The following is a 15,597-nucleotide window of genomic DNA, read 5'->3' as shown; positions in this document are numbered from 1 at the left end:
CATGGCACGGCTCACTGCTGGCCTTCACCCAGTCAGGGCTCAGCTTGGGCTTTTAAAAGTTTGAAAGCTGGACCTCAGTTTCCTGTTTGCATAGAGAGTGGTAAAATGCTGAAAATAAGTTGCCTCTGGTGTCTTTAGAGATGCTTATAACAACTGAGGGGGATGCATTTTTAACAACTGCACAGAAGTTTTATATTAAAACTGAATATAGTAATTCCTTTTCAGATAGAAAAACTCTGCTACTGCAAGAACTAGAATGACCGTATAGCAATGGTATTGGATTAAGCAGTAAGGTCAGTAAATAATCTTTGCCAAGTCCATGTTTGTAGATTACGTACAAATGTATTTATCCCCTCTGTAACACACCTAATTTCATTGTGGTAACACAAACAACCTCATTTCAACCTGAGTCGATGTTGAAATTAAATAAACAAACCATCTATGCTTTGTTTAAACATAGATGGTGCATGCACCATTTATGTTTAAACAAAATGTTTTGTCAAACCAATGCCTAAGCTTTTTATGTGGGATATTTCCAGCATGACCAAATAATTCAATTGCGATCAACACAAAAATAGTTGTATACCATTCAGTAAAATTAGATCCAAAACTCTGCAGCAAAGGTTCCAATGAAAATTAAGAAGAGAGATCATATTTCTCTGCTCTGCACGAGGGCTTGTTGAAAGTTATTTACTTGATGAATAATAAACTTGATTGATAAACTGAACAAGGATCAACTGGAATGTAAGTGTGAACGGACTAGAAGGATTTTTATTATAGAGTGCCTTCAGACAACATTTGTTGTGAATTGGTGATACATTCAGTTCAGGTAGAACTGAATTTAATTGAATAGTATTTTGACCCTTTATTCTTGGGAACATGATCCAAGCCTTTGAGATTGGAAGACATCCTTGCTATTACCCTAATTTTGAGCTTTGGCCTCAACTGTATTACAGGCAGTCAGCACCCCATAGCCAGCACCCCATCTGTGTAGTGACAGATGGAAACAACATACATTTTTATCTGAAGTGTTGCTATAAGCATTCGAGCTTTACATGCTGTGCACTGACAAGAGTCAGCTTCATTTTTCAGCGTGACTTTCTGCTTTCTTTCTCACCACTTGCAATTCCATAGACTCTTCAAAATATACCTCCTGGATTTCTTTAGTTCAGAGTCAATCTCTCCCCCCCGAAGCAGAGGCCAACATTGTCACTTTTTCTTTGTTCTCCCCAGCCTTGATAGGGTTGCTTTATGCAGTTTGTTCTCACCGACTGCCCTGCTCTGCAGTGCTTTTTTAAAATTAACTTTCAGTGTCTCCTGTTCTTCTCCAGGCATCTTCTCCTTGCTCTCTGCAAGGCAGTCAAAGCCTTGCATCCAACTATGACACACTATAAGTCTTACTTCCTAACAGAAATAGATTGCATCAACTGTAAGCTGCAGCGTTTACTTGAATAGTTTCCAACATCTTTTTTTTATGTCTTTATAGACTGTCTGTGTGAATGACCATTAGGCTTTTTATTTTATTTAGTTTTGCAGTTTAACTCAATTACTTATGTCGAACTGCAGAATTCAAATTTTAATCATCAACATAAAGCGACACACAATTGTGAAGTGAAAGGAATTTCTAAGGTACATATTTTTACTAATAAAATCTGATTGGTGTGGTATTAAGTCCCCATTTACTCTGATGCCCCTACATAAAGCAACGCCCTTCAAATCATCTGAGGAGATTCCTCAGAGATTCCGCTTTGCAATGTAAACAGCTGCAGGGATTCCCAGTTCAGGCAAGGAAACCGTTTATAGGACCAATATTGGTCATGTACCTCACAAGTCTGGTGTTTATGTCAAAGTGCCAGAGGTCAATCAGGGACAAAGCAAACATGTGGAAATGGGTGAAATCTTCAAATGAAACCAAAACTGAACTTTAGAGCCTATTTACAATTTATGTGTGAAGCTAAGACTAAATGCGTCACCACCGAGTCAGTCCAACAAGATCATGATAAAATACATTAAAATGAGTGTTAGGCAACAAAATGTGAAAATGTGCAAGTGGTATGAATAATCTAATAATTCCAATGCACTATATTCATATTTATATTTGGCACATGATAAACCATCTAGATGCTCAGAGTTAGGTGGAAAACCCATGACACGCAGTATCTTTGCTCTCACTGAGAAACTGCAAACAGCTGTAGTACTTGTGGTTTAGAGGAAGTTTTGTTCTTGTATTTGCTTTTTTCTCTTCGGAGAGTACAAGCTTCATTGATCTTTCTTAACATTCTTCATTTCAGACGAGGAAGGTGGAATCATCTGGGAGAAGGAAGGAAGTCTGAGAGCCATGCCTGGCGGCAGAACAAGCAATTAAGTGTTTGTGGGTGTGATCATAGTTTTGTAGCAGGAGAGCCAGACAGACTGCCGATATCCAAAATGAATGAAAGCCATACAACAACTAATCCACTTCTACCCAACATAGCTCTTTCAATTTCTCAGTCTTCTGGAGTGTTTCTAACTCCTGTCCAGAACCTTTATAGTTAGCTCAAGAGGAAGTAACAAAGCACCCCGGCAACAGCTCTTATAAGTGTTGGAGGCAGTCACGAGATGCACAGGAGAACAGTAAAGATAAAAAGATGAATGAGAGTCAAGACTGGGAGAGGTGGAAAAGAAGCAAATGGCTTCCACTCAAATAATCTGATTGTCCCATGATAATTGTAAAAAGGTCAGTCCCCCTCTTTGGCCAGATTGAAGAGCAAGAGATTATGTGAAAGCAGAGGGACTCAGCCCCCTCCTGTTAAGGTGCTCTTTAGAGTGACATGGCTTTCTTCATAGAGTTCAGTGGACTGACTCTTTAAATACCACAGCATTGTGATGGCAAGAATGAAGAATTGAAAGGAAGAAAGAATGAGTCAGTGTTGAAGTGGAGATATTTGAGTGTCCCATCATTCTGCCAGAAATTAAACCATTCCTAGTGAGGATACAAGTACGTTTTTATTACAGATTATTTGGATCCAGAATCAGAACCACAGTTCAAATTAGTAAAAAAAAAAAAAAAAAGCAATAATCTTAAACCAGATTTATTATTAATTAAATTATTCCACATTTATCTTATTAATGGTAGCCGTTGCTGCCAAGTGTGACAGCCAGTTTTAGATTTATGGGACAATTTTTTTTTTTACATGAGGACAAGCTGGTTTGGACACTGTTTTTCCCCTTAAGCAAAAGAAAAGTTTGCTTAAGGAAAAAAAAAAGTGTATAAATCTAAAAACTGGTTGTCCTTAAGAAAAAGAAGGGTGGACTGAACCAAACTTTATATCAGCATATGAGTATTTCAGTCAATACTGTGGCTTAAACAATAATTCAACTAATATAAGAATAATTTACCATCAGGTTTTGAAAGGCTAGACTGCTGCATGATGAAGAGCACAAGTTCAAGGGCAAGTTTGTCTCGGGACAAAAGTGACATTGAGAGGAAATGTGTGACAAAGTAAATCTGAGCTTGTTCAAATCTGATACTGAAGAAGACGACTTTAGTGGTTTTAGTGCACAGGATGAAGATGAAGATTTTCCTGGTGAGCTAATCTATACATGGTAATATCAGGATGGACTACTATTTGAAACATAATAAACGTCAAAAAGACACTTCAACATCTCCGTTTGTCATTCTGCCTTGCAATGCATGCTGGAGATCATGAGGACCATTTTGCACACCTACAGATCAAAGCAGAGATTTTTATGAATAATTATTTTGAAGCGAAAATACATTTTGGATTGAATCGTTTCCCCAAAAATAGGAACCAGACCATGATTCTCAAAGATCCCCACCCCTACTTAATACAGTATCTACAGCATTCCTTATCTCTGCTCTTGGGTTAGTCATGTAAAATGAACGGAAGTCCTTGATTGGCTGCTTTGCAAATAGCATGTCACATAACATTGCACTGAGCGATTTCAGTTTCCCAAGCTGTACTTTCTTTAAATATTCTAGATATGCTTTTTTTTTTTTACATTTTTTATTTAGAAAGACAGATTTCCATTACAATCGCTAATTACAACTTAACCCATTTAAGGTTGTGCGTAAGGATAGAGGCAGAGAGTCAAAGTAATTTCTTACATACATACTGCCTTTCTGGTATTTTCTTTTACAGACTGTTACTAATTTTAGTTGTGAACGATAACAAAAATTAACAACATTGAACAAAAATGGGGATTGCACCAACTCGAGCCATAAAGATCACATGAACGAACATAAAAGGGCAGGACACATAATTCACAAGAATAATCAAATGAAGTCAGATCTAATTGGTTTTACATACTCAGTCCATTTGGTCCAGATCTTATAAAATTGTCCTATTTCAACTTGGAAGGAAAAAGAAATCTTTTCCATAGCATAAATTCGGTAAACAATCTCAATCCATTCATCAATAGTGGGTGGGACTGGTTTTAGCCATTTCCTTGTGACGGCTTTCTTACTGGCTGCCAGTAGAATTGCCAGCAGTTTTTTGTCCTTATTGGTCCATGAGTCCAGTTGTAGGTTGCCCAGGTACAACGCTTCACATTTGAATGGGATGTTTACATTGAATACATTTTCAATATGTTTGTGGAGCTCTTCCCAATATGGTTTTATTATCTGGCAATCCCAAAAAACATGGAAGTGGTTGACTCCCTTAGACCCACAGAGTCTCCAGCAGGCGTCTCCGTTTCTTTGATATCGTCTCTGAATGGGTGTAGCAAAAAACCGTGTAATGTTTTCCAGCAAAACTCCCGCCATGTGTTTGAGCCGGTCGAGATCCACTGCAGTTGACATATTTTCTCCCAGCTTTCTTGTGAGATTATTACCTTCATTTCCTTTTCCCATTTTCTCTTTATATACTCTGTATTCTCTTGTTTAGATAGCTGTGTGGCATTATATAATTTAGAGATAATTCTGCTGTCTGATCTGGGCTTAATTAGTGATAGAAATACCCCCATGAAACTTGAATCACTTTTTCTCAACACCTCTTTTACATTTTTAGTAAAATAATGTCTCACCTGTAGGTATCTAAAAAAAATCATCTTTTCCCAGTCCATGATTCTTCTGCAAGGTTTCAAAACTCTTAAATATCCCTTTGTGAGCGAGTGAATAATATGTAGTTAATCCTTTTGAGATCCATAACTTGAATCTGTTATCAATTCTATTTAGTGCAAAATATGAATCGTAGGCACACCACCTCATAGTTTTGGATGCATCTTCTATTCTGCTAATTTTTGTCAATTCCTGCCAAGATTCGAGAAAGCTACCTGTTATGGAATCTTCTGGGATCTGCTGTTCTTCCTGTAACTTATAATCACTAAGTAGGGCCGTTATTGGGATTCCTTTTATTGTTGTTCCTTCTATTTCCTTCCATGCATATGAACACAGGCATATTAAAGGTCTTAGCTGGGCTGCATGGTAGCATTCCTGTAAATAGGGAAGGCCCATTCCACCCTTTTCTTTTTTAGTTGTAGAGTTCTAAACTTGATTCTGGCCTTTTTACCCTGCCACAAATACCTCGCTATTAATCTATCCCATTCTAAGAACTGTTTAGGTGGGATTCCAACTGGAAGACAGTGATATAAGTACAATAACTGTGGAAGGATATTCATCCTGATAAATTCTATCCGGGAGCTTAAACTTAGAAAGGGAATAACATTCCACCTATGTAAATCTGATTTTATTTTCAAATTTAGTGGTCCGTAGTTTAAATCGAACAGTTTTGAGAAGTCCCTCGATAGTGAAACACCTAAATATTTGATAGATTCAGCCTCCCAGTTCCAGTTGTACATAGTTTTAATTGAAGATGGTGGATCATAGTTAAATGTTAATACTTGAGTTTTATTTATATTAATTTTGTAAACAGAGATTAAACTAAACTCTTCGAGCAACTTCATCAGTTTTGGGATCGTCTGTGTGGGCTGCGTTATACTTATCAATAATCTAGATATGCTTTACAGTAAAATGTGAATTTTTCACTAACATTTTTGAGCTACATTCCACAGAAAAATCAGTGAATACTGAACTGATAAATACGGGTCCACTACTATAAGTCTCATGCACTGGATTGCCTAAATATCAAACCACACCATTTCAGTCTTCTCTACCTCCGTCTCTCTCCGTCAGTCTAATTTGTGACACAGACCCATACAAATTAACAGACTCACATGCTGGAGTTAGTAAGATTTGCTCAACCTATAAATCAGCTACGCCAAATGAAGTCTAAATGTTAGACACACTGGTGAAAAGCAGGGTTCAACAAACTGAAACGCTTATGATTGGGGTCAGCAGTCTACTGGCGGCTTGTCAGTTAGCTGGAATCGAGGTTCCATTCCTGTAAGGGAATTACAAGCTTGACCTCATGAAATGAATGAATCATTCCCCAGGCTCTGCATTTTATGAAGCATATTTACATAGCACTTGCTTAATTTGCTGAAACACTGCCGTTGTGCAACATAATTTGTACTATATTTGGCTTCATTGTAAAGCCATTATCCTTAGCAGCTGTGTGTATTTGCAGACTTTTAAATGTTGTCATTGCCCTCAAACCTTTTCTAATTTTGTCACATTATAACCACGCACGTAATTTAGTTCATTTGACTATTTGATGATTGACGGACAAAAAGTAGTACGCAATTATGCAGTGAAACAAAACTTATACAGTTTACACAGAAAAGTGTAATATACAATACAGTATATGTAAAGTCCATACTTTTGCTTGTAGAGCTGAAAGTCTTTTGGGATTTGTCTCTACCAGCTTTGCATTTTCTTAACAATATAGCTTAAACTTAAACAGGAAATCTGTGTTTGCATTAATTTTCACAAGTTTCTTTTTAGCTGGATCCATATGAACTTTATGTGCAAAAGTACGCAATGTTCTGTACAGCTACCTTTAAAAAGAGAGGACTCAAAAGTTTGGGAGAATTTTTCCACTGATTTTCTGCTTGATCCATTTTCCTATGAACCTGATCATCTTCCCAGTTCATGGAAAGAAAAAGCATCCCCACAGCCTGATGCTCCCACCATCATGTTTCAACATGGGCACGATGTTTTCTTTCTTTTTGTTTGTTTGTTTGCTTATGATGTTGTTTGCTCAGTAATCTTCTTTACCAACGTAATAGATGTATACAGAGAGTAAATTGCTCAAGCCATTGGTGGCACTACGTTTTCTCTAGGGGTATCAGAGAAAACGGGACGAATACAAACACACCATTTTTACCTAAATATTATTTCTAAAATATCTTGGCTGCACAGTGGTGCAGTTGTCAGCACTGTTGCCTTGCAGAAAGAACATCCTGGGTTAAAATCCGAGGACTTTGGAGCCTGTATATTCTCACCATGCATGTATGCTTAGGGATACACATGGTTTATCCGGGTCGGGGGGCTGTCCTGACCTAAGTGGAGGAGTTTAAGTATCTCGGGATCTTGTTCACGAATGATGGAAGAAGAGAGAAGGTCGACAGGCGGATTGGTGCACCGTCTGCAGTGAAGCGGGCGTTGTACCGGTCCGTCGTGGTGAGGAGAGAACCAAGTCAAAAAGCGAAGCTCTCGACTTATCGGTCGATCTACGTTCCCACCCTCATCTATGGTCATGAGCTTTGGGTCAAGACCAAAAGAACGAGATCACGGATACAAGCGGCCGAAATGGGTTTCCTCTGTAGGGAGGCTGGGCTCTCCCTTAGAGATAGGGTGAGAAGCTCGGTCATCCGGGAGGGACTCAGAGTAGAGCCGCTGCTCCTCCACGTCGAGAGGAGCCAGTTGAGGTGGCTCAGGCATCTGGTCATGATGCCTCCTGGACGCCTCCCTGGTGAGGTGTTCCGGGCACGTCCCACCGGGAGGAGGCCTCGGGGAAGACCAGGACACGCTGGAGAGACTATGCCTCTCGGCTGGCCTGGGAACGCCTTGGGGTTCCCCCAAAGGACATGGAACAAGTGGCTGGGGAGAGGGAAGTCTGGGCCTCTCTTCTGAAGCTGCTACATCCATGACCCGACCCGGATAAGCAGAAGAGAATGAATGAATGAATGAATGAATGGATGGATGCATGGATGGATGCATGGATGGATGGATGGATGGATGGATGGATGGATGGATGGACAAGGTTTATCATTTGCTCTAGTCCTTATTTTAATCAGTTGCTGTGGTGTGTCGGAAAACAAAACCTGCTTAGATGAATATTTGAAAATATAGAGAATCTGGAAAAAAGGAAAAGGAAAGAAAACATATTTGTAAAAATTGCAGCCTTAAAGATGTCTCCAGATTCCATTAGTCATGTAAAAATAACTTGTGCTTATTCATTTTGACAGTAGCTACACAGAAATAAGCGTTACAACTTTCTACACAACACATAGTTTAAAATTATGGATGAGAAACTACTGCTGTTTGTCCTTTGAGAAACTACTGCTGTTTTTCCTTTAGAAGAGGAACGTAATTAACAAGGACGGTGAAATAGTTTATATGGGCTGCTGATGGGATTTATTTTTGTGGATATTCTGAATGCACCGACTGTTACCCCTCTGCGAGAATACCGTGTGCATCACAAGTCAGAGTCATTTTTATCTGTTTTTAGATGGTGCTATAAAATACATCAGCAACAGTGTTAGACAAACTGCTAAATACTACAGGTATAGGAATTGTTACTTTAATCTTAATCCTGTGGGTTAGTAGCTGGTGGCTGTGGAAGTCATTAATGTACAGCACACAGACATGTTTAAGAACCATTTTGAGACATGATGTAATATCCTGCTGGAAGCATTCATCAGAAAATGGACACACTGTGGTCCCAAAAGCAATCATAGGAAGTCAATCAGTAGATTGGCCTGCCATGGCCTTAAAAACATTGTCAGGATAAATGGCTTCTTATCGAAATATATGCAGAAAAAATTATGCATAACTTTGGTTTCATCAGGTTAAATTATTGCAATGGTATCTATACCGCTAGCCCTATGGTGGACAAGCGACCTGTCCAGGATGTACCCCGCCTTGACTGCAATGAGACCAATGAGAAGAAGAAGAAGAACACAGACGTCTCACAGCAGCATGCTATTTACAGAAGTAATAATGTCTACAGCTCAATTTCAAAGTTATTCAGAGGCAACAGTATTGCCATAAAAACAACAACATGGGGGAAGCTAATAAAAGGAAAGCACAAGTAATAGAAATATATTTTTGTGGAGCATTGACCCCAACTTTTGTATATTAGTCTGTTTGGGTGCATCATCAAATTAGGAGTGATGGCATTGGGATGTGGTGCTCTCCACTGACACCCTGACTTCCATAATTTCATAACTCTAACTTTTTCAGTTATTGTTTATGTCTGGATTTACCACATGTGGCTTCTGGGGCAAAAATATTATGCACACCTCACATCATTGACATAAAAGTCAGAAAAAAATGCAACATGACAGCAGCCACTTTGAAAACAAAGCTCAATAGTGTCGCATAAAGAAGCGGCACAACTTGGATTTTATTTGGGCCATTCAGTTTGCCATGAAAAAGGATTGCATATCTCTCTACTGTGTGAACATTAAGCCTTTGTCCTGAGTTTTTATGTGATGCTTTGCTTATCTTTTTGATGTATCGGGAGCTGTTTTTTTTTTTTTTGCTAATGGTGCGTTGTTCTTTCTGTAAAGCACTTTGAATTACTCTTTGAATGTTTGGACAATAACAACAACACTCAAGTAGATCACAGGATTCAAACAATGCTTAGTTTGTACCAAAAAAATAAAATCTCACATTATTTCACTGTAATCAGCTGCCTGGAGCGTTGATGGAACGTAGGCTAGATCAATACATTCATGTTTACATTTGACACTTCCATCTAAATGCATCATCTGAATTTAAAAGGCAACATTTTTCATATCTGCTATTGTGAAACTTTGCCTAAGTTGTTGGATCTTAGCCTCAACTACCCGAGTTTACCTAAAAAGAGTAAGACCTGACGTGATCTCCTGTTATTATTGACCATCCACTTCACACTTTTCTATGAAAATGTAATTTTCCTTCACACAGTTGCTGCTCACCAGATATTTTCTCTTGTTTAACAAGTCACTGTAAACCTGAGAGGTTCTTGTACGTGAAACCTCAGTAGATTGTCCTAACCACATCTAGAAAGCTAAATGCACTGAGCCCCTGCCATGTGATTGGCTGATTTGCAGTGTGTTTTGACATCCAGGATGGGAAGTAAAACTGTGCAAAAATATGCTGAATCTGCATATATCTGACAGTCTGACAGACATATGTAGAGCTGTGAGGGTTTGACTGAAACTGTGGAAGTTTGAGCAACATGATGGCTCATTATCCGTGGCCACAAACACAATTCAAAGCACAGACTGAATAATGTAAAATATTTACAATTTCTAGTTGCACCCAGATGAATTCATCAGTGCCAAAAGGTAAACCATGCAATTCCCGACTAAAGTACAGCTCGGGGTACCACTACAGTCTTATTAAATTAATTCTCTTAGTCTAAAGTTGGCAAAACATAAGTTCAGATACTTTGAACGTGTTTGTCTTTTTGTTTAGTTTTTTTCTCCAACAGCATCACCTACATGTCCTGATTGCCTGAACAACATATGAGCTATGACCTGCAGACACAGGCTGTGCCAAACTAACAACCAAGGACCTTGCAACCTTACAGGGTTGTAGAAAATAATGGCTTTAAGCGAGGCTTTATGTGCCTGACTGTACAAACAAGTGCAAGAAGTAGTTCAGGAGTTAATCAAAGGCAGTCACTCTGGAAGTTACTCCAACACTGACGGGGGGTGGGGGCATGGAGGGGGGGGGGGGGTCCTTGAGGGTTACTGAGTGATTATTAAACCACAACTATATAGGAGGCAGAGAGTGTGCAGCTCACCTAACTTGTTTTATTGTTTTCTTCACTTGCTGACAATTTGTCAAAGTGTGAGGACCACCAAGAAAGACTTGAGACATTGTTAGTGGATAATGTTTTTTTTTTTGTTCTGTTTTTTTATATATATATATATATATGGTCAGAACTAATAATTAGTTTAGTAATCAATTTTGTATCTTATCTATTACTTCCAGTTCCTTGACACATATTTTCACAGCCTCAAAGTACAAATCCTTTACTTTTAAATCAAAAATAAGAAAAATAAAAACAATATTTATTTTTTTCAACAAATCTAAGCAGATTAGAGAAGGGAGTCTACCTTATATTGGGATTTCTAGTGCAATCACTCAGCTGCTTGGTTTCTCTTGTATAAGTTCCACAAGTCTGCCACTTTTTCATCCTCCACAAATTTACTTTGTCTGACCATTTGTTTTCCAATTACTTCCCTGTCCCTGCGAGCAGAAAATTGTCAGCTTTGGTTATGTGAACCTGATCTGGGAGTCTGTAACCAGGGGCAATGTTGGATGCCTAGGACTTTCATACCCATTAAAAGATGAAGGCAGGGTGAATTATTATCCTACAGAGTTGATTGGGTTTTTTGTGGGGGTTGGTTCAGGTCGCTGCATGCAAGGGTGCAAGTGTCGCTGCACACAAAGGGACATTCTTATCTTCTGAATGAAAGATTTGAGCTAAAGCGAGTGAATAGGTGGGCAAAGCCGGTGCGCTGAAGAAGCTGAATTTACATTTGTATTGGGTTGTTCAGAAAGCATTTATTAGTTATTATGACAAATTATGAGCTCTTCCATCTGCACCCTAAAGCCAGTTGTTTGCCTACATTTGTTCTCAATTTCTGAACCCAATTGTCCTTAATCAGCAAAACCATACTGAGCTAAAATAAAATAAAAGAGTACACCCACATAGCAAGGAGGACTGCAGAATTAATAATCTTATTTAAAAGGTGAAACAAAGGACACAGCGGCCGGGAATAATAAAAAAAAAAAAAAGAAAGAAGAGAGAAATCAATTTTTGGCTTTAACTATTGCATTAGTTGTGATAAATGATCCTTCCTTCAGAAACTTTGGAAGTCAACACAGGACATTCAGATGATCAAGCACTGACTAATCGCATGCAATGGATTCTGGGAAGGATGGGCAGTTTTGCAGCCATGAATCCCAGAGGAGCATCGTCAATACAAGCACTGACCTTTGAAAGTTTTATTAATGGATGAATTGATAAGCTCATAATGAAAGGAGAGAGTCTCTTCGTGGAGTTTTGTCTTAGGTGACATTATGCAGAGGTGCATTTATCCACCAGCCTGTTGTATTTAACTGGGCTTACATTTCACTGGCCAACTCATACATGATACACACCTGAGTTAAAGGAACAAACCTCACTAATGATGGGAATGCATCTGGTTTGTCAAGTGTTTTCATAATTCAGAGGTGAAACTGAGGTGCACTCCCCCACACGCGTCTCCTCCATACAAAGGAGCTAAGCAACAAGTGCCACACACTGCAGTAACGGCTGCTTTGCAAAAGAAGACTACAAACAATACAATTACATTAGGAACGATAATGAATCTGTCTGTTTTGACCTTGATGCGGCATCAGATGTCCCTATTGCTCTTATTCATTAATGATTCCAAAGCACACTGAAAGAAGAAATTAAGTGGTAAATACTCTACAAAACTGCTCAGTTGCTTCAATCTGAGCAGTTTTTATTTGACGGATTTTTATAAGTCAAATAAAAATATTTTCAATATAATAGTCAGTGTATGTTGATATTCACATTTTCTCTAAAAGGACAAAGAGGCTACAGAGTATGTAGACAAAATAGACTACAGGTGATTCAATTCAAATTTGAATAAGCATTTTTATTTTTAGGATTGGCTTAGTTCAGTATTTGATATTTTGGGATTAAATATTGATCTTGTTATTGTTCATGAAAACTTTATAATCAACACATTAAAAGAGTGCATGTTAACATGGACCCAAGTTTCCTTCATCTAAAACAAATAATAAAAATAAAAAAAATATTGCGAAGTTGCTTTTCATTGTATGGCCTATCTATGAATTGATATTTCTATTACAGATCTGGTACCGCATCGTCAGAGAACAAGAAGGAACATTTTTCAGGAAAATGCAGAATGTGGATGTGCTCTAGCCATTAAGCCTATTTGCCTTTTTTCTCTTTGAGGAAGTCAATCGAGATGCAAAAACTGATTATGGTTAAGAATTTCACAAATGATGCCTACACCATCAACACAAGACTCGATACACGCTTCATAAAAATCATCCTGAATTACTCGAGACCCGCTATGGAGACTTTACACAGAAGACACATCACTAGTGAAAACATAACAAAAAAAGTGGATGCTTAAATTCATCTCTTGTCTCTTACAAATTTAAAACCGTGTCTTGTTTCATAAGCGGAATGCATCATTACATCAACCAGTAGCTCTGGCCTGCATATAAAGACGGAACAGGAAAAATCCCGAAGCACCTCTGATCATATCTTTCTGTCAGTTTTACTGCTTTCAGGACAAATACCTTCATGCTCTATGATATATAAGGCAAATGTTAAAAAGGCTTGACAAGTGCACTTGGAAATCATTTGAAATGGCAAATGGAAAGAAGTGTACTGCTGTGGGCAGACAATTGTATCAAACTGCCTGTGTATTCTCACTGAGCACATTCAGAGATTTTACTGCAAAGACCTTAGAACGACATGTTTCCACATTAAGGAAATGAAGAGTGATGATGATGTCTGCTGCCTCTAAGAACACTGGCTAAGCTTGGGACTTTTGACACAGTTGAGATATATCAGAGAACAACGTAAAATAAAAAAGCAAGTTTTAAGATCATTTCCAGGCACATCTCGTTGGTAACTATGGGAAACCATGCGGTATGCACCTTGGGAGCAGGTGTTGGCAGCTTACCTTGTACGATGAGGTACACCTGTGAGGTCTTAGGCTGCTGCTTGGTTTGTATGGAGCAGGTATATGAGCCTTCATCATACACATCCACCTAAAGAGGAAGAAAGGGAAATTTTATTGTCATATTCTTAAAAAAGTTGCATTTTTACATTCCTACAAAAAACTTTACAAACCTCTTAATATATTTACTGCTTCATTATCAGTTTTCCTCATACTTGGCACTTACATTCTAAATCTTGGTTATTTAGACGAGTCATTTTCAAAATCACTTTATGATATACTTAAATTAAAAACAGGGAAATCAGTCAGACTTCATCACTTTGGAAAAAGTGAAATAACATAAGAACTTATTCCCACCTCTCATGCATTTTATATGTTTGAAGTTTGCACTGTTTTGGAAACAGAGGATAGAAGTCAGGCCTCTGTTTCCAGAAAGTCTGGTTCAACAACAAAATCAATAACCATCTTCATGGTAGGGGTTTTCTCTGAAAAGACTGTCAACTTTTACGGAGGCAACAAAAACACAAACAAGAGCAAGCAAAAGTTGCCTTAAAAGTGGTCTCTTAAATTTAAAGACTTTTAAAGATCATTGCTTTATCATGGCTGGATGCGACCACAAATGGGAGTTATAACATAAACCTCTTTCTGCTTTTCTGCACTTTGTTTGACCGCTTCTATTTAATTTAACCTTCTTAATTCTGCGTATTGATTTGTTTGGACTATTCTGTTCAAATTTCACCTCCAGCCACAGAGAATACTATACTCAACACAAGCTGCAGTCCCCAGTCAATGATTTGCTCTCAGACTCTTTTGTTCGGTATTTTATGTTAGGTTAGATTAGGTTAAGCTCAACATCCTTCCTCTGACAAACAGAGTCTTACACACAGCCGCAGTGAAAAAGAAAGACCAGAAACTGCCAGAATTTATGTTTTAATAATAATTTTTGTCATAATGGGTCTTTGCCCACCATGATGAATTACAGGCAGACTGGATTTTCCCCAGATAATTTGTAAATCTCTGGGTCTGATGTGGGTGTGTTAGATTTCAACACTGCCATCAAACATGTCTCCTGACTTCATCCTCCTCATCAAACAAATCAACATAAACCTTACCCTTATGAGCTCATATTAAAGAATAGGTCATGATTTTCACTACTTTCTTACTTTACAGTCTTTGGTGGACACTGCATTATGTACTTATGCCTGGATTTAATGTTTCATTCCCAACATTATCAGTCTTTGGCAACTTTAAGCTGGGTCCTTGGCTTGCTTGCACTTTATTTTTATTTTTTTCCACAAATTTCTTGACTTGTGGAAATGAATATAATTATGACTGCCAAGCCTGAAAATGTAAAAAAAGTATAAAGAAAATATAAAATATGCCTTTTGATCCTTGTGATTAGGAAGATTCAATCAGTAAGCCACAACTTCCTTTTTTCTCTGAGGTATTAACAGAGCATGACAGACTGGCTATCCTTCAAAAAGGAAAAGACTGGAGAACATGCATTTATGTCCATCTTTCTGATAAACATTAAAAAACAACATTTTCAGTGTTGAACTATTTATGGCTCAGATGTTGTACTGCAGCGGTCAACATTACCTTTTGTATGCGTAGGCTGTACTCCAGTTGCCCTTTAGTCACCAGGCCTACTCTGGGGTCCAGGGACCACTTGTCCTCACCAGCAAAAATAATGTTGGATCGATTGAGCCAGGCCACCTTGGAGACTTTGTCATCAACATAACACCTGCAAACACAGAAGAAGAGAACGCCACATAAGCGGTTGGGGGGGAGAAACTAAACACCCCA

At 38.3% G+C, this 15,597-nt stretch overlaps 1 protein-coding gene across 3 annotated transcripts in view; it reads right to left on the bottom strand.

The window, feature by feature from the left end:
* lsamp (limbic system associated membrane protein) overlaps window positions 1–15,597 on the bottom strand; it is a 537,461-nt gene that overhangs the window by 68,456 nt on the left and 453,408 nt on the right. For all 3 annotated transcript variants that reach the window (XM_081614361.1, XM_008426059.3, XM_008426058.3), the window contains 2 exons: window positions 15,391–15,535; window positions 13,795–13,882 (listed from right to left, as the gene is read on the bottom strand). In XM_081614361.1, the coding sequence (XP_081470487.1) occupies window positions 13,795–13,882; window positions 15,391–15,535 (233 nt within the window). The remainder of the gene's footprint in view (window positions 1–13,794; window positions 13,883–15,390; window positions 15,536–15,597) is intronic.

Source organism: Poecilia reticulata, chromosome 13 (genome assembly GCF_904066995.2).
Source record: "Poecilia reticulata chromosome 13, P_reticulata-male-v2, whole genome shotgun sequence".
NCBI lineage: Eukaryota > Metazoa > Chordata > Actinopteri > Cyprinodontiformes > Poeciliidae > Poecilia > Poecilia reticulata.
This window is presented reverse-complemented; position numbering and strand designations above follow the sequence as displayed.